A 20,262-nucleotide genomic window follows, 5' to 3' on the forward strand; every position below is an offset into this window, starting at 1 on the left:
TGTAAAACATTTGCTAGATAAGTTGGCGGTTCATTCCGGTGTGGCAACCATACCTGCCAACGTTTGTCCCTAAAATTTCTGGAGAAGTGGTGGTTGGGTTCGGGGTCGAGGTGTCTGAATTACACTGTTGAGAGCCGGGTACTGTGCACTGTTGTGTTACTAACTGTACTGTGGTGTTAGTAACTGTACTATGGAGCGTGTTTCAGGAGGCCGCTGCGATGGGATCTTATACCAAAGTTGGCGACCCAAGCGCTTCACAGATTGTACCAAAATGCTAAGGACCATGTGGGTGGGGGAGGGGTTGAAATTACGGGAGTTTTCCGGGAGAAATAACAAAACGGGAGGGTGGCGGGAGATGGGAGACTCCTGGAAACAATGGGAGTGTTGGCAGGTATGGTGGCAACCCCTGATGAATAAAGAGACAAAGCCAAAGAAAGGAAATGAGAATGATTGTTATTAGCGACACCGCCGGTTGGCTGGGTTTAGCTGGTCAACCAGCCTGGTTTTAGAGGGGTTTTGGCCATTTCCAGGCTGGTTTCCAGCCATTTTCAGCCTGGTCTTAGCTGGTCAGGCTGAAAAATGACCAGCTAAATCCAACTTTAACAGGCGAGGCTGGTCAAGCTAGCTGGTCATCTCCCAGCCTGGGAAAAATGTTCTAAAAGTGCACATTAACAAACATTGTCATCGAACGACATCTTTATACTTGCTGCTAAGAGTGAACTGCCAGCCTGATCTCACGAGGAAACGTAAGTATTTTATGTTTTGTCAGTTTAGTGGCTAATACATACAAATTCGTACGAGTTCAGTCGCACAAAAATGTACGATTTTAAAAAGGAGGCGAGGTACCCAACCCCACCCCTAACTACAACCGTCATTGGGTGATGAGCAAATCATACTAAATTGTACAAATTAGATCTTACAAATTCATACGAATTAGCCACTAAATCAAAAAGTTACAAATTGCCATGAGATTGCGTTGGAAAAAGCAAAAGGCTGGTGACCTGAGTTTCCAAAGACCAGCATATTTTCCATTGTTTTCACACAAAACACTGCTAACTAATACCGTTATTGTAATCATGAGCACTGCAAGCTATCAGGTCAGGAAAGGTGAGAGACTTTTATTTTGATAAAAAATAACCAAAATAATATCGCTGGTTTTAGAAAATCTCTTTTTAGATCTTTGAAGTCTATCAGAATGCCAAAAAAAAAAAAAAAATCCTCCAAAGTGACACACACATTTTTATAGTATTGTGGAATATTGTAAAACATGTATGTATGTAAAACAACTTGTGAGTATGTTTCAGCATCATTACTCCTTTTCCACATCCTTCCAAATCATTATATAATTGTCCGCTCTTTTAAGATTAATTAGTAGGCCTAACTTATCGGTTCAATTAGTATAGGGTACCATTAGTGCGACCCATATAACTGGACAAGGCCTAAGCTTTTGCCGGGTTTGCTTTGACCTCTTTCCCCCTCACAGTCTATTAATAGTCGGACTGAAGTGAGTGACTCCACGATTGAGTTTCACAGCCACGCTCCAGACCACTGCAATTCACAAACTTCGGGAATAACTTAAAGTGTTTTCTCGTGGATTACCCAGTGCACTGCCGCCTTTGTGAGATATGAGCGGGCTTCGAGCTGTTCTCGGTTTAGACGAGGAGGAGAAACGGGATCAGTCGCGGCGCGAAGCTGCCGGTCTGCTGAAGGCGCGCTTTCTAGACGCGCTCTTGCGTAACGACGCGGCGGAGGTTGCAAGAATCCTGCGCACCACCAGCATTGATATAGACACTGTGTTAGACGTGGAGGACCGCGATATGGTCCTTGCCTCGTATAAGCAAGGTAATTTCTGAAAACAACTCAACAGTGTGTTTTTTTTATAGAGAGAACCATCATAGCTGTATGACTGCAGTTTGGTATACAGTCACACGGTGGCGCTAGACCGCCAATAACAGAAACAGTAGGCACGAAAAGTGAGCTTGTTTATTGATTTAAAAAACAGTTAACAACAATACAAGATTGCAGCAACTTAGAACATTAGAAAAAATACAGATATGGTTTTACATTATAAATATACAATTTTAAAGAAAAATAAATAAATTAAATACATAAAATATGACAAAAAAAAGACAAAAACCAGAGGGAAAATGATATAAGGTTACACATTGAAAGCCATTTTTGACTTTTAAAATATTTTTTGTTCTTTATGCCCATTTAAGATAAAATATGTGATTTATAGTCAACTAAAAATAGCCAGTTCAAAAAATTAACATAAATGCATCTGATCAGTCACCCTTAATTAGCTTGACCAATAGATTTTCATTTTACTTTAAAGACATCTATATAGCTTTTGCCTTATGTACATATATTTACATGCGATTTTATAATGTTAAATCATTTGAGAATATTTGTACATTTAATTTTTAGGCACAAGAACCAGCCTGAACTATTTGTGAGGGGATCTACATGGTTCACTTTTAGTCAAATTTTGTCTTCCAGAAAAACGAATGAAACATTTTGATGACTCATCATGTGCTACAGATTTTTGTCTAATCAAATGTGCTTTAGAATGAGAATGCCCACCCCAGAATACCTCCTGCAACCAATAAGAAGCTGCTTTTTAAGGATATTTTTTTATTTTATTAGGAAATATTTTATCAGATAAATTAACATTAATGAACTGAAGCAGGGCCTTTCAGCGAGCTTCAAAATTGTATAAAATAAAGTAAATAAAAAGAAGTAGAAATGTTAAACTATTACTGCATTTCTTATTATTTTGATTTTATGTTGTTGTTAGAATGTCCGCTTTACTAAAATATTAGAATTTTTGGAGATTTGTTATGTCATTGATATGTTATGTTTAGTTTCTGAAACTTGTTTATTTCAGATATTTTTGCAGCATTTCTTCCTGTTGTTGATTCTTTTTACTATCAAAGTATGTTTTTTGTTCAAACTACTTATTTAAAATGAGCTGAAACCACACAACTTTTGAGTTTTGTTGGGACAACTTATTTGTTTTATGTTTAATCTACTTAAATTTGTCAAACCTAATTCATTCATGTTTTCCCAACACAGTGGGCGACGCAGTGGCGCAGTAGGTAGTGCTGTTGCCTTACAGCAAGAAAGTTGCTCGGTCGCTGGTTTGAGCCTCGGCTCAGTTGGTGTTTCTATGTGGAGTTTGCATGTTCTCCCTGCGTTTGCGTGGGTTTCCTCTGGGTGCTCCGGTTTCCCCCACTGTCCAAAGACATGCAGTACAGGTGAACTGGCTAGGTTAAATTGTCCACATTGTATGAGTGAGTGTTTCCCAGAGATGGGTTGTGGCTGAAAGGGGATCCGCTGCGTAAAAATGTGCTGGATAAGCTGGCGGTTCATTCCGCTGTGGCAACCCCAGATTAATAAAGGGACTAAGCCGACAAGAAGATGAATGAATGAATAAATTAATGTCCCAACACAAATCCATTGTATGGCACCTATCATTTTTTTTTACAGTGTAGGTCAATCCAATATTAATATATGGTTTAGTAACCAATAACAACTCCGGGACCAGGTAAAGCTTAACATTTACATCGCTTACAGTATATGTACACTAAATTTACAATCAGTGGTGTGAAGTGAGAAATTACAAATACTTAAACTACAGTAACTGAGTTGGTTTTCTAAATATATTTTTACTACTTCACTAAGTAGTTTTAATCTGTACTTTTACACTTGAATACATCTTTAGCGCTGTATCAGTACTTTTACTCTACTGTTTTCCTTCAACCTGCAGTCACTACTTTACTTTTTCTTCTTCTTGTCAGTGGTGATTGGCTAAAGTAGAATAATCAGTTCTGTAATTCCCGTCCAATCAAATTGCATCATACAGAACAACCTCAAGACACAGAATCGATACCAAGAGACTGCCTAGACTGCATGTCACTGATGTTTACTGTATGGTGGCCTTTAACGATAACTAAATGCACTAAGAATGTTACGTTTACAAACAAATGCACAAACCTGTACAGTGGATTACACTACCTGACAAAAGTCTTGTCGCCTATCCAAATTTAAGGAACAACAAATAATAACTAGACTTCTAGTTGATCATTTGGGATCAGAAGTGGCTCATATGAAAGGCAAAGGCCTCTAGATTACGCTTATTTTACCAAAATAAAATATGACCATGCCTTGATTTTGAATGATTTCATTAGGACAGTAAGGTCAGACTTTGCTCAGACAAAAGTCTTGTCACTTAACAGAAATAATGTACTGTATAAAATATAAAGTCATGGTGCAGTGGAAAAAGAGTTAATATAGTGTATGACTCCCATGAGCTTGGAGGACTGCATCCATACATCTCTGCAGTGACTCAAATCACTTATTAATAAAGTCATCTGGAATGCCAAAGAAAGCGTTATTGCAGGACTCCCAGATTCATTTTGATTCATCTTTAATGTCTCCTCCTTCATCTTACTTCAGACATGCTCAATAATGTTCATGTCTGGTGACTTGGCTGGCCAATCCTGGAGCACCTTGACCCTCTTTGCTTTCAGGAACTTTGATGTGGACATCTGAAGAATCTGCTCTCTCCTGTGGTTTGTAATGTAATGGACAGCACAAATGTCTTGATACCTCAGGCTGTTGATGCTGCCATCCACTCTGCAGATCTCTCGCACCCACCCCCCCCCCCCCCCCCATACTGAATATAACCCCAAACCATGATTTCTCCTTCACAAAACTTGACTGATTGCTGTGAGAATCGTGGGTCCATGTGGGTTCCAGTAGGTCTTCTGCAGTATGTGTGATGATTGAGATGCAGTTCAACAGATGATTCATCAGAAAAATCAACCTTCAGACACTTTTGCAAATGATCAACTAGAAGTCAAGTTATTATTCATTGCTCTTACAACTGATCCATGACAAGACCTCCTCACTGCTCACGATTCTTGAGTAGTTTTGAGTGATATTTACATCAGAAACGTTTACTACTCGCTCTACATCTTTGGAAACATAATGATACTTATACTTGCGTATGATTTTTCAGTACTCTTTCCATCACTGTCTTTGAAAACTGCTTTTTTCTTAAGGCTACTGGCTGCCGAGTTATAAACTGGAGACGTCCTGGGCGATGGGTCTTCACGTGTGTATGATGTACAGCGCATTGGAGAGTGCTGTGGTTCTCCTGCAGAACGGTGCAGCGGTCAACAGAAAGCCCAATGGGAAGACGCCTCTACATGTGGCCTGTACGGTGGCCAGCGCTGACTGTGTGGGTCTCCTGCTGGAGTGGGGCGCACGGATCAACAGCATGTCTCTGAGCGGACACACGCCATTACACTACTGCATCACACCAGAGTCACTGGACTGCGCCAAACTACTCGTGCTCAAAGGTCTGTACATTTGCTAAGCTGTTATCTGAATAGTATCAGCTTTACAGTCAGTTGAATGTCTCTGTCAGGGTTCTGCCACTCTGGTCGTGTAAATTCTTGTTTTGGTGGCATAGTGACACTAGCTCTGTCTAGTCCTGTCCTGTTGTGCTCGGCTTGAGTTTTCTTGGGTCGAGCACCTGTTTTGTCATTGTCTGTGGCTGTTTCTCAATATGCGTTCTTCAGCGGTCTTGCGTCCTCGTGTTCTCGTGCAACGTCATCATCAGCTGCCCAAGTTCAGTTCCAATACTCAAGACCGCAAGTACGGAGGACGCGTGAAACTTCCCGGATGTGTTCTTGATATCGAGGACGCACTGATGCAGACTTGAGCACCGAACTCGCTCTGGAAGTCCCAGAAGTCATTGCGACTGGAGGTGGGAAGCGCTGCATTTTATTTAGATTTATTATTAAAGTTCAGAGATATCACTTATTTACCTCAGGAGTTTCCCTAAATGAAACGGTGAAAGTAAACATTAACATGAACATCTTAATAAAGGAATAAACACATTAAGGGTGTTTGTTTGCTGAAATTCGTATTAACATCTGTTTTATTCATATTGTGCAACATAGATTTATAATGTTTTATGCAAAATATATATTTTGAAAAGGGGTAAAACAATAAATCGTTGTATGAGTGCTGAAATGTTTAAATAATTTCCATTTAAAACACGTGAAGGTCACGTGACCATCAGGAAGAACGCAGCATCCCATTTCTCAAAGGACGCATTCTCTGCCCTCGCGGTCTCCTGAGTTCGTTCTTCTGAGGACACCTGGCAAGACCGCTCTCCAGAAGAACACAAGTTCGTTCTCTGCGTTCTTGGAATTGAGAAACAGCCTGTGTCTCTGTATGAGCGCCATTTGTGAATGCGCGAGGACCGTGCGTGTCCCCGCTTGATGCGGGTGCGTGAGGTCTTTGCGTGTTTGCAAGTGCGCGCTCCCGTCCAGGTGTTCACGTTCGTCTGTCTGCAGCGTGGTGTTTCATTCCCAGCATCTCAGTCCAGTAGGTTTCGGTTTCAGTCGGCGCTGGGATGAAACATGCACGCTGCTTGTGTGAGTGCACGGTGAGTGTTTTCATTCATCGTGTACTTGTGTCTTGCGTCTTCTGTTGGGGTCCGTTCTTCGTACGTGGATTACTCAGTTAGCTGGATTTGGATATTGACGATTTGACATGATCCAGGATCGTTTCGTTCTTCAAAGCTTATCCGAGAGTTGTTGTCATAGCAACAGTTCTGCTAGGTCAAACCTGATCGGGAGCAGGTTCAATTCATATAAACAGGATTAGATCGGCTCAGTTCAAGCAAAGATAATACAGAAAGTATGTTCTGAATTCTGATATTTTTTTACAGTAGTAGTTATATACACTTGGGAAAATGGTACATATTTTTAACTATATATATAAAGTTAAAGTCATTGATAAAATAAATAAAGTTATACATATTAATAAAACGTATGCAATCTGCACCCTCGAAAGTACAAAGACTGCCACCTGGTGGTGCAAAGAGAAAACTTATGCCGAGTTCAGACTGCATGATTTTCAAACTAGTCGTGTCACAGATGTTTTCACACTGCATGACTATCTGGGCTAGCGTTTCGTCGCTGCTTTGTTTACACTGCAAGATGGTTCGGTGACATGGACATTCACATTGCATGACTTTACTATAGGGAGAATCGCCGACAACTTCGTCCAAACTACGTCTCACAGCCAAAAACATGTAGTATATCTTTTGTTATTAACTACATAATGAGAAAGAAGCCTTTAATGGGGTAGAACATGTACATGTTTGCTCACCTGGGTTTAAAGGGAATTAGCCATTTCTCCTCAACGTTGATAATAAACAAATTTCTTTCTGTATGAAACGTCAAACAGACACAGTTACTCCTGAGTCCTGTCAAACCTCCACTAGTTTTTTCTCTATTTCGTGGGTCCAAATAAACCGAAAAAGAGCGCTTTTAACTTCTCCCCCAGCCTCCCGCTGGCCTGCAGCAGGTACACACACACACAAGTGAAAGCTGCTCTCTCATTGGCTGTAGGCGATCGCTGATGTTATTTTCAGTCAAAACTCAATTCACACGGCATGATTTGAATCGCCGACAGCTCCAGATATTTAGCATGCCAAATATCTCACAGGCATCGGCGACTCATCTGCGATTCTCTCAGATCGCGTCTTTGATCGTTCATACTGTGTGATTATCACTCACGTGCACAAGCAGCGATTTGCCTGTGATTTCAGGCATTTGTCGGCGATTTCTCAAAACCTGTCGGCGAGCCAAAATCGGGGCTAAAATCACGCCGTCTGAACTAGGCATTATTGATATGAACTTTTTAGATCACTTTAGTACAAATTGTGTATAATAGAAAGGCACAATATGTGACTTTTTTTTTAAGCAATAATATATTTATGCAGTCATAAACATGTTTTGATAGTTAATATGCCAGTGATTTGATGCTTCACAAAAGTTGCTGACGCCTTTACCAATATGAAAATGCTTTTGTAAACAGCCAGTTATTCTTTACACCGATTAAAAAACGCCTACTATAATAAAGAAAATCTTTTCTAAATGTAGAACTAAATACATTGATTTGCATTGAAATACATGATGAATACTCTTGACACATGAAAGTGGAAAGCCTGCAGCTCACAACAAATGTGGAAGGTTATTGCGTGTCATATTTAACAAACCGTTTACTGCTAATTTAATGTAATTTTGCTCACATAAATAATTGAATATTAATCAGATGATGTCATTACGCTGCTGTGCCGTCAGCCAATCGTTGCATTGCTGATCATGATTTCGAGGATCGAGGGATCTGTTCTTCACAACACACGCAGCGATCTCAGCTCAGTTTATCCAGACATTCTTATCTGATTCGCGAACTTGTTTGAAGAACCAGCGAGAGATCAGTTATCAAGATTAAAAGATCCAGGATCTGTCAAATCATCTTAGATCATTTAAGCGAGGTACGAAGAACGGACCCTTGGTGTTGTGTTTAGCACATGGTGCGTGTTTACATGCACCGCGTGCTTGTGTTGTCATGAATACGAGGTTAATGAGTTATCTCACTGGCTGTGTGTTCTAGTCTTGTTTCATGTGAGCGCATGGCTTGTGCTGTCTCTGTGTGTCATGTGCTCTCCCGTCTATAGTCTAGTCCCACCCTCTTTGTTAACCCATTATTAGTTAATTATGTTCATCTGTTTGTGTGTTAATTTAGTTCTGCACATAATCTCCTCATGTCTGCTGTCCTGTGCCATTTCATCATCATATGTCGCCGTTTGTAGCCTTGTCCTGTCTGTCCAGCCCTCATCCCTACCAACCTGCCCAGTGAAGTTTGTTTGTGTGTTTTGTTAATGTCTTTCCCCTCGGGGAAGTTTGTTTTGCCTGTTATTTTATTTTTACTATTAATAAATACCCATTTTCTTTGCATTTGAGTCCTCGCCCCTTTCCTCTACACAACCGTGACAGTCTCATATTAAAGTGCTGTTTACACCCAGCTGAAAAATCCAGCTTAAACCAGCCTAGGATGGTTGGCTGGTTTTAGCTGGTCGACCAGCCTGGTTTTAGAGGGGTTTTGGCCATTTCCAGGCTGGTTTCAAGCCATTTCCAGCCTGGCTTTAGCTGGACAAGCTGGGAGATGACCAGCTAAAACCAGCTTGACCAGCCTAGCCAGGCTGGGAGCCAAGCCAAAACCAGCTATGTCCAGCTTAAACCAGGATGGTCAAGCTGGTTTTAGATGGTTTTAACTGGTCATTTTCCAGCCTGATCAGCTAAGACCAGGCTGGAAATGACTGGAAACCAGCCTGGAAGTGGCCAAAACCCTTCTAAAACCAGGCTGGTCGACCAGCTAAAACCAGCCAACCATCCTAGGCTGGTTTAAGCTGGATTTTTCAGCAGGGCAGGAAGTGAAACACTGTACATTAGAAAGTAAAACGGGATCGTTCACTCAAAAATGAAAAGGATGTCATCATTAATTACCCTTTACTTGTGTTACATTTGAGTTTCCTCCGGGCAATCTTACTGCAGGTGCCAAACTTAACATGCCCAGTGAGGAGCACGAGGACACCCCTCTGCACACGGCGGCCCGCTACGGGCTCCCAGAGCTGGTGGCTTTTTATATCGCACATGGAGCCGCTATTAATGCAGTCAACTGCTACAGAGAGACGCCTCTGATCACTGCTGTTTTCTGGGCCATGGACATTCGTGAGCGGACCTACAGCTCAGACCACCATCTTGTCTGCCGGATCCTGCTGGACCACAATGCTAACCTGCATATGCAAGAGGAAGACAAGAAGACGGCGCTGCACAAAGCCTGCTGGAACTGTGACCATGTGCTGGTTCAGATGTTGCTGGAGGCCGGAGCGCAAGCTAATGATATGGATGTCAACGGCTGCGCGGCGATACAGTATGTGCTGAAGGTGACGCAGATCAGGCCGTGGGCTGTTCCTGAACGCTGCTATCAGCTGCTTCTGAACTATGGAGCAGCACGAGTGTATCCGCCGCAGTTTCACAAGGTACAACACTCGCCCAGCTTTAACCCTTGTGTACTGTTGGAGATGTGTTCATTCACTCTGTGGTAATTTTGAGGCTTGATTTGGCCACAACTTTCTTGAGTTTTAGCAAATGGAATGCTGTTTTGGTGACAGATCTTATTTTTACAGATATTTTGGGACATTTTGAAAAAAAAATTCAAAAACTTAATACACACTGGGCAAATTGACTACTCTTTCATGATGTTCGGGGCTGTTTTTGCCCCAGTGACTTCAATTATAATGACATTGTTTGATTGCAAAGCCATGACAACATATAATCATGGATTCTTGGAAGAGGTAAAATTTGGGATTTTCACTCTGTTAAAATAGTTGGGTTAAAAATACCCCAACATATAACCCAACTATAGGTTATTTTAGCACTATGGGTTACTTTAATCCAATGATTTTGTATATAATTTAACCCAATGCATGGGTTATTTTAATTAAATGTTATCTTTTTCCATTCTGGTATTACTATTGCTACTATTACTTGTGTTAAAATAAATCAAGAATCACAAACAATGAAGAAACAGATAAAAGTGCAGACAGTTATAAACTGTGCAAGCAGAAAATCCTGTGTTGGTGGAGCAGAATTTGGAGCTCTGTGTGCTAAAAAGAGTGTCCAGCAGCTGCAGCAGACTTCACTCAGTGTCCACAATGTACAACACATTTTAACCACATCCAAACGCTTTTAAAAGATGGTCTTGGATAGTGAGATGAATAAAAAAACATGACACTGAGAGGTAAATTAATAAAAAAGATAACTACAATATTATTGTGTTAAAGCTTAAATAAACTTTATAACTCAAAAACAACATTACATACACATATACAGCTGTTCTGTGTCAATTAAATCAGTTGACTGTTCAAATTCAAATTTTAACCCAACTGGTTGAGTTATTAAATAAATAACCTAATAAAGGTTCAAAATAACCCATAAAAAGCACCAAATATTTAACCCAACTGGTTGAGTTATTAATAAATAACCTAATAAAGGTTAAATATAACCCAGCAAAGCACCAAATATTTAACTCAACTGGTTGAGTTATTAAATAAATAACAAAATAAAGGTTAAAAATAACCCAACAAAGCACCAAATTTTTAACCCAACTGGTTGAGTTATTAAATAAATAACAAAATAAAGGTTAAAAATAACCCAACAAAGCACCAAATATTTAACCCAACTGGTTGAGTTATTAATAAATAACAAAATAAAGGTTAAAAATAACACAACAAAGCACCAAATATGTTAAACTCAACCATTGGGTTAAATAAATAACTCAACATTTTTAGAGTGAACTGTTGATCATCAGTTAAAGTGCACAACAATCCTTATTTCATCCTTTTATATGGAGAATAGTCTGTTTCTGCATGTGTGAGTGTTTAAGAGAGACCTTTGCACACTTACCTTGATATGTTTGAGAAAATTAAATAAATCAGCTCGTCTCAAAGAACAGAGTAAACATAGTAATTGTGTTCATGCAAACACATCATAATGTGCTGTTTTACCTCATATAACTCCATATAAAAGCCAGACATGTTTTTGCACAGGACTTTCTAAATGGTTAATGATGCCAACTGATGATGGACAGTACAAATTTTTCCTTCTCCCAATGGGGAAAACCACCAACAATCAAGAATACATGATTGGTGTCATGGCTTTGCAATCAAAAATGTGGTTATAATGGAAGTCAATGGGGCAAAAACAGCCACAAACATAATGAAAGGGTAGACAATTTGAATAGTACAGAAGAGTTAAAGTTTAAATGTTTTTGACTCATCTAAATCATATGATTACCATAATATGTTTGCAGATATTTCAGCGCAATCTCACAGCAATTGGTAACTTTGATTTAGTGGCTAATTCATATGAATTTGTACGATCTAATTTGTACAATTTAGTACGATTTGCTCATCACCCAACGACGGTTGGGTTTAGGGGTTGGGTTGGTTGCCATGCCTCCTTTTTCAAATCGTACGACAATTTTCGCACGACTGAACTCGTACAAATTCATATAAATTAGCCTCTAAACTGACAAAACGTAAAATACTTATGTTTTCTTGTAAGATCAGGCTGGATATTTACAAAACATGCTAAGCGAACATAGTTGTTTATCTAAAAAACAATGCTAAAGTCAATTATTCTCCTTTAAGAGTTCCGCTTCAATCTTTGTTTTGGTTTCTATAACCAGCCCCCTGCAATTTAAATGTGTCTTTAAATATTAATGTTGTTCTTCTTGCTTGTCTTTTAAGTAGGTTTTGCAGGCGTGTCATGAATACCCCAGAGCAGTGGAGGTCATGGTAAACTCCTATGAGCACATCAAATACACCAAAAAATGGAGGGCTGCAATACCTGAAGCTGTATATGAGGTCAGAATATTATTGTATTATTATTATTATTACTGTTATAATCAAAATGATGCAATAAAGATGATAAAAGTTTAATATTTTAAAATATGTATTTTTTAAAAATTAGATGTATAAAAATGTTTATACAACAGTTCTGTCTGGTTTTTGAATCTGATTGGCTGATAGCCATGCAATATCCTGCCAGTAACAGCACTTGAACAGCCTCTTCACCCTTGTGTGTTACTCCGCCCACATACAGCAACAAGCAGAGGAGAGGACACTTTACAGTTTGACAAATATTAATGCTGTTGGACAACATAATGTACTCTTGAGGCTTTTTTAGGCGAGAATGTCGTTGTTTAGATCGCAACTATGCAGTTTATTTATAAGGATAGTGCCTATTTTAAATATTTATAGTTTCGGAAGGACAGAGCGTCGGAGGCCATTAGCCTGTCTTTGAGCAAAGACGGTTGATGATGTTCATCCACAAGATGGCGACAGAAACCGCATATAAAGCCCTAAGAGAAAAACGGCATAATTTTAAACTACAGCTGATCAAATCATTATTAAACAGGTAAATGACTTCCTAAGTCGATCTCTCTCTTTTGTATGATGTAGTGCTGTATTTATACTTTAATAATATTGGGATCTCCCGATTGCATCAGAGAAAAACTGGTAGACATTTCGCTTTAGACATTACACTAGAGAATCATTCAGATTCTAGTTTTAAAGTGACGTTAGTGAACTGGCATTCATTTCTGCTGTTTTGACGTCAGCTGCAGATGCGACGGAATGGCGGAAGAAAGTAGTTCGTCTTGCAAAAGGGTTTCGAGATGCTCTGTGTTTGATTGTCTTTTTTATACACACGATCATGCAGTAGGACTGTTGTATAAACGCAATATCACACTCGTAGCAGTGCGATATGGCTGTATATTGTCACTGGTGGGACACTGAGGCTCTCGGCCTGCAGCCTGCGGCCTCCTGTCAAAGCACGCCTTCCACCAGTGCCGATATACAGTCAGATCGAACTGCTACTCGTGTGATATTGCTCATATAACGTCTCTGCTTAAAATAATTGGTCGTAAACATTACGTATATCTTGTTTCAGAAATGCTTCTTGATTTATGATGTAATTTCAACTTTGTTTTGTTTCTTGATATAGAGGCACAGAAATTTCTATGACTCTTTGTTTGCCGTCTGCACCAACAATCCACGGACTCTCCAGCATCTGTCCAGATGTGCTATTCGGGCCGCAATGTTGAAACGCTGTGAACTGGGTGTCCAGCAACTCTTTCTTCCTACATCAGTGAAGAAATATTTACTTCTGGAGCCTGTAGGAATCATATACTGACATCGTATACTACATTATAAACAAACCATTGCTGCATCATTTACATAAACTCTTCATACAGTTTGGTGAATCGCTATGTTTGCTTGTTGTACATTCCACATCAATCCAATGTTGACAATAATAAATGTTTCATTTACATCATTTTGTCCACTGATTTACAGAGCTTGCTTGCTCAGTATGTATTTATATTAGTATCAATTAGTGCTTGCTTGATTTTCTTGTATTTAAACAAAAAATCTTTGATTGTTTACCAGGGAACCATAGGCCTAATCGTATACTTATTATTCATATTTACCATAAGAATATTGCATTTTATATAGGTTCAAATAATATGTGAGGTATTCACACTTTTGATTCTAACACTTTGGTTTATGCAAAAAAGACTTTTCACAGAAGATCTGTCCTGTTCTCTAATGAAACCCATGTGTTAAGCTTGTCTTAAACACTGTAGATCTTTTTTTTTTTTTGATGGGAAAATGAACAATAGAAACCCAAGTTTAGTGTAAAAGGATCATATCAGAGATTACACCAAGAATACATTAGAGATAACAGCTGAGCAGGATGAGATGGAAGTCATTAGTCTTTTTGTCAGATGAAAAACCAAAGTGCTTAAGTTGAAGGTTTAATGAGAGCAAGCGGAAATATCCTACTTGAAAGCTGACTTTAGATTAAGCTACAAATGGGTTTTAAATATAGTTTTTAACGTGTTTAACTACTGTTAGATATTTTATAATACAAGAAACGAGAATGAGGGTTATGGAATAAGGCTTAAAGACCAAGCAGAATCTTCTGTTGGCTGTCGCTTTGACTTCAGCTAATCAGTTTTGCCTAATGCAAACAATTATTTTCATGAGTCCAGCATCTAGCTGTGCAAGAAAACATACGAATTTGACGTAAGTGAGGTCATCTTTCAGTACTGACGTACTGTATTTTTGTTAAATATAGAAAATATTTTACAAGTAACTTTTATTCTAAATCTTAAAGCTTTTTTCTGAAACCAAAAATTACAAAAAAAGTGTGAAGCACCAAAAGTGGCCTATATTACAATTAACTTGAATACTATTTTAGCTATTGTTGTTATTCAAGCATTTTTACTTTGGTTACAAGAGAGGCTGTTTGCCAAACAAATTACAGACTACCATTTTAAATTAAAAACTTTAACAGATTGCCATTTTTGTCTATGATGTAATAAATTTGTATTTTAAAAACATATTTTTTTCATATTTATTCTAAATCGATTTTATCATTGTTATGATGGCCACCTGACAATCTAATCCAGCTTAAAATAGTGCTTAAAAATGTGATTAAAAAGCAGTATCATAACTAAGTGGAAAATAACTGCAAAATTTTGAGAAAAAAAGAACTATCCCTTTCACTGGACTGGCAACGGGCCTTATCACATCGAAGTAACCTAAAATGTAATTCTTTTTATGTAAAATGATTCGAATCAACTTTTAATGAATCATTTGAAGAACGAATCGTTTTCGTTCACTTACGGCTTGCAGCGGCTCGAGCATACTCTTCAAACTTGATCGTCAGCGTTGAAGATAAGGTGATTTGCTAACAATTTTCACAATAAAACACTTTTTGAAACCATACTGGCGTTAGAAGTGAGTTATACTGTAATATCTGAACGAATTTTGGTAAATAAAAACGAGATGAAAATCTGATTAACGAGATATTACTAGTTTAATTGCTTATATTTATCAAATTAACTCAAGTTATGGGGAATAAATTCACCCAGCGTGTTAAATATTGCCAGAACGTGCTAAAACAGATGTGTTAAAATGTTAGCAATATGCTAGCTAAATGAAAAAAAGAGCACTTTTGTTATTTATGCTAGAAAAACAAGTGGTCAGACAGTGTTAGCATCGTGCTAAATTCTGGAGTGTTAATTTAAATCCAGGATGCTAAGCTTTTATTGCGCTACATATCTGAAACATGAACACCCTTTAAAACGTTAGAAACAAGTTAGTGAAAACAAGTTAGCAACACGTTAAAACATGCTAACATTGTGATAAGTCCACTCGAGTCAGAGATTATCGTGTTGCTAATGTATCTATACCATATAAAAAAACAACTACAGCTTTTCAAAAGTTAAAGTGTAGTAACAATTTTACAATTTGCATAAACCAGTTTTACTACAAACACAGTGGTTAAAATGTGGTAGCAAAACCATAGTTAAACCATAATATAACCTCATAAAACAGGTTAATCCTTTTCATAGCAAATTTATGTATCCGTCTCTTCTGTCTAAATTTAAAATGTTAAGGCTTGGCTTTCTCAAGCTAACACATTTACAAGCTTTATCTAGTTATTGAGGTTATTTGAGGTTCTGTTATTTTTTTTTACCTTTGTTGAAAACCTTTGAAAGGCATTGGCCTCGGAACTTGGTAATGTATTTTTGAAGACTTTTCACACTACTCAGCATTAACCTGAGGTTTATCTCCATTTGTCACCTGGAAGCAATGATTCTTCCTCCCAGCACACACATCCTGTTTCCAGTCATTCTTTGAAGAGGGGAAACAACAGAGAAACAGCCACTAACTTACAAGCCTCTGACCCCAGTATATGGTATGTACAATGACCTTCAATATGACATCGAATTAAGACATATTCAGCACTTTAAACAGATTCTAAAATTATATTCTCGTAATTCAAGCACTGTGTACAGTAGTGTCAGTGTAAAATAAGGTTTCAGTGATAGCAGATTCAGAAAGAAGGGAGATTGTGTGAATGACTGACAGGTCATGCGGTGCAGTTATAGATCTTAAAATAGCAGTTTTTCCAGAGTGGGTGGAGCTTCACTGTCAGCCAGCAGATCAAGTGCTGTTAGGAGAGAGACGTGCAGGAGAAAAGACAGATCATTTTGTTCCAGACCCATGGCTGCAAGCCAGAAATAAACACAGGGTCTGTGCCAATATCCTGCCCTTAAGCATCAGACTAGTTCTCCTTCTAGATAAGGTGCAGTTATGAGACACCTGCTAAAGCTACACAACAAACTTTACTGGTGAACTTGACACCTGTTTAGCCACTGTCAGTACATTAGCTGCTAGTACGTTTAAAAGAAAATGTGATATTTTTATTTAGGAATGATAAGCTAATTATTTATATAATTTTTTGTGAACAATTGTTTTTATTTTTTTATTTCTTTGCAAAAAATACAGCACAACATTAGGCCTGTCACAATAATCAATATATGTTCCTATCGCACAACACATGGTCATGACCTCAATCATTTTTGCTAAATAAATTGCCTATACACAGTGTTGGGCAGTAGCGTCGCTACAAGTAGTGACGCTACTAGCTTAACTACATTTCTTAGTAGCGTGGCTGTAGCGTCACTACTTTCTAAATCAAATAGCTTTTCAGTAGCAAAGCTATTTTATTAGTCAAGTAGCGCAGTAGCATCCACACAACATTTACCGATCGTGGATCAATAAGTAACGGCACCGACATTCACTGAGCTGTGAGGCCGGTGTCTAGCCGATGGAAGTAAATCCATATGATAAGGAGAAGGATGATTTCTTCTTCCTGTTTTACGGTGTTCGACAACAAACTTTTTGGTGCGTTACTGCCACCTCTGATGAAACTTGCTTGATGGAAAGATGACTGAGGGAGAGGAGTTATTTCTGAAGCAGGATTCCTTGTGACCATACCTCGAGAAGTACATGTTAAGATGCAATAACTTAATTTCTGATGCTGTGCTCAAAAAATAAAAATACTTAGTATATATAACACTATATAATGCTTATTACAATATATCTATATATATATATATATATATATATATATATATATATATATATATATATATATATATATATATGTTTCATTGACAGTTTTATTGTTCACTAAGATATGATTGACTTGTATTTAAGTTGCTTCGATTTAAAAATGAAAATTGTAAAAATAGTTTTTATGTAGCTAAGCTACTTTTGCCATGTAGCTTTTAGCTTAGCTTGCTACATTTCCCAGGGGGTAGCTTTAGTGTAGTTAAGCTTCATTTTAAGTAGAGTAGCTAATAGCTTAGTTTACTACATTTGTCAAGTAGCTTGCCCAATACTGCCTATACATAACCAATTCTAGCAATATTTTGGCTTATTTGGGTCGCATATGCAGCCAAAATTTTATCTATGCGACCTCAAAATATATTTGGGAGCATTTGTGCAAGAGCGAGTGCATAAAATTGTGTGTGACCAGTTTTTACTGCAAAATGATCACCACATGCACGGATTCAGAAGACATTCAAGCAATATGCATCTCTAAGCTCTTTGTCTGCACTTGAAATGCAGCGCTCAGGAATGGTTTAAAACAATGGTCATGTCAACTTGCTGCAGTAAACAAAGCCAAGTCCGTAACGCTTGCCCCGCCTTTGCGCTCTTCTTATTGGCCCACCACTGCTCTAGCACTGAAATATCAGCTGTCAATCACTCAGTCAATGCCTTTTGGCTAGGGATGACAGAGCTACTACCGCGAAAAATTGTAAAGCGCTGAAGATGAGAATGAAGATAACACTTGACAGATTTTGTTTTAGAAACCATGACATCTAAGGTTAGTGTGCTGAATGTTAATCCACTATCTACACTTTTCAAAGAGTGGATAAAAGACTTCCATTGGCTTCAAGTCCGCTATAAAAAGTCTGTGGGATGGAATTTTCAGGTAACTGTTTGCCACATCTAGCACGAGAGCTTCTGTTTAATATAATCGCCAGCTGCTGTCCGCCATGCAAATGGCAGCTATATGTCAAATTTAACACCATGTACACCATTGCAAACGGGCTTGCACTAAGTAAACTAACATTGCTACTCAAAAAGACAGGTATTGCTATTAACAGGACGTATTCATATAATAAGGCACAGTATATGTCAAAAGCATCAGTGCAATATCAGACAGCACCCGTGAGAACAGCAGAGTAATACTGTTAACAGATTCATTCATGTCAAGCAGTGCGTGCAGGGCCGTTGAGCGCTCCGTGTTTCTTTTTGTCACTCAGTTGTGTTATTGTGGATTTGTGGATTTCGTTGAGACATATTTTCCTCACTCTAGCATATTTATTTTTTTGTTTGATTACTGTTGATTTTAAATACAATAAATATGTTTGTATAAAACTTGTAGTAACGGTGCTTATAATTGGTGGGTGCGACTAAATTTTGGCTGATGCACCTAAATTGTTAAAGTTAGGAGCACCGGTGCTACCAAGCAAAAAGGTTCATTTCGAGCCCTGTCAGAGTACATAAGATATGGTACATGCACTCAAAAAATTATTTTTGCTGCTTGTTCAAACTACTTATTTAAAATAAGATAAATCAACACAATTCTTAAGGGTTATTTTGGGACAGCTTAATTGTTTTATGTTCATTCATTCATTCATTTTCATTGGCAGAAATGCCAACTGACCCAGCCGGGACTCGAACCAGTGACGTTCTTGCTGTGGGGCGACAGTGCTAACCACTGAGCCATCCTGTCGCCCCTGTTTTAAGTCCAGTCCAATTTTTACAGCTTAGGAACTTTCCAAAGAAAACAAAACCTTCTTTAATGATAGCATTTCCAAAATTAAAATGAAAACAAGTATGAAAATAAGTGAATATTTTTATAATCACAGAAATACTTCTTAAAGGAATTCATCAAGACATCCAAAATAAAAATAATAACAGATTCAGAAAAAAATAATATATAATCAAAAAAAAGACAGACATTTTTTCTCAAGTTTTAATAGTACAGAAATTGGCACTCACTTGATTACAAACTGAAATGAAGTTTCATGACCATCCTTTAACACAGTTGCTTTGTTAATACAGGATTGTGTATCAAGAACACGTCAAAAAGAAACAAACAAAAAGCAGCAGCTGTGATTTCATGAGGACGGCGATGTTCAGTTAATGAAGCTCGTGAGGTATAAATGAATAACATCAACATAGATGCCAGTTCTAGATTATAACTGGATATGTGCAAATGATCTACTTAGCTTGTCTAAATAATTCTCCCATCTCTGAACGAGGAAAATCCATGTTAGCAGAGCAAACTGCCAGCAGCCGAAAGCCACTCAGAGTCTGATAAGTGTCACTTGAATCAGAGCAGCTGCTGCCACTCCAGTTCCCTTAAAATTCATATACAGCTCCTTCACATTGCTTTCAATATTCACAAACATTACAGTCAAAATTAAAACACAACGACAATAAAAACAAAACTAAAAGACACAACTCGCAAAACAACAATCCTGAGATAATATACTTAAATAAAAACAGAAAGGAAAAGAAATGTCTCCTGCTATATGCACATAAAAATAGAGAAATGAGTATTTCTTCAGTGTGCTCGTGCTAACAAAATAATAAGAAAACAACTACAGTGCTACACGTTGTTTTTGTTCATACAGTAAACCTGAAATGTGCAGCCAAATGCTGTTGTCACGAACACCATCCATTCCTGTGGTCATAAAATAAAGATGCATACACAAAGATCAATATTGTGTAGTCCATTTTACTGTAGTTTATGAACATGAGCCCAAACTTAATTTGTCAGTCCCTAACACAACTCAATCCATTACTATTATTATAAATATGATGAGATAATGTATAGTTCTATAAATGCTTTGTATCTCAGTGGAATAACTTGGCTGACTAACTTTTGTTTT

The 20,262-nt window shown here is 38.0% G+C and overlaps 2 protein-coding genes across 4 annotated transcripts in view; both read left to right on the plus strand.

Annotated features, from left to right (window-relative positions):
- Positions 1-1,489: 1,489 nt before the first annotated feature.
- On the plus strand, positions 1,490-13,769 carry asb4 (ankyrin repeat and SOCS box containing 4). Of its 2 annotated transcripts, none has more exons than XR_012394563.1 (5): positions 1,490-1,842; positions 5,067-5,366; positions 9,423-9,910; positions 12,182-12,298; positions 13,440-13,769. XR_012394563.1 is itself a non-coding variant. In NM_001017628.1 (5 exon segments), coding segments are annotated over 5 exon segments (1,308 nt in total). In that variant the 5' UTR covers positions 1,511-1,625; the 3' UTR covers positions 13,629-13,766.
- Positions 13,770-15,084: 1,315 nt separating this feature from the next.
- dync1i1a (dynein cytoplasmic 1 intermediate chain 1a) overlaps positions 15,085-20,262 on the plus strand; it is a 186,054-nt gene continuing 180,876 nt past the window's right edge. For both annotated transcript variants that reach the window (XM_073931923.1, XM_073931925.1), the window contains exons 1-2: positions 15,085-15,180; positions 16,095-16,202. In XM_073931923.1, coding sequence (XP_073788024.1) covers positions 16,200-16,202 — 3 coding nt within the window. In that variant the 5' untranslated portion in view covers positions 15,085-15,180; positions 16,095-16,199. The remainder of the gene's footprint in view (positions 15,181-16,094; positions 16,203-20,262) is intronic.

This window comes from Danio rerio, chromosome 19 (genome assembly GCF_049306965.1).
Source record: "Danio rerio strain Tuebingen ecotype United States chromosome 19, GRCz12tu, whole genome shotgun sequence".
Classification (NCBI taxonomy): Eukaryota; Metazoa; Chordata; class Actinopteri; order Cypriniformes; family Danionidae; genus Danio; species Danio rerio.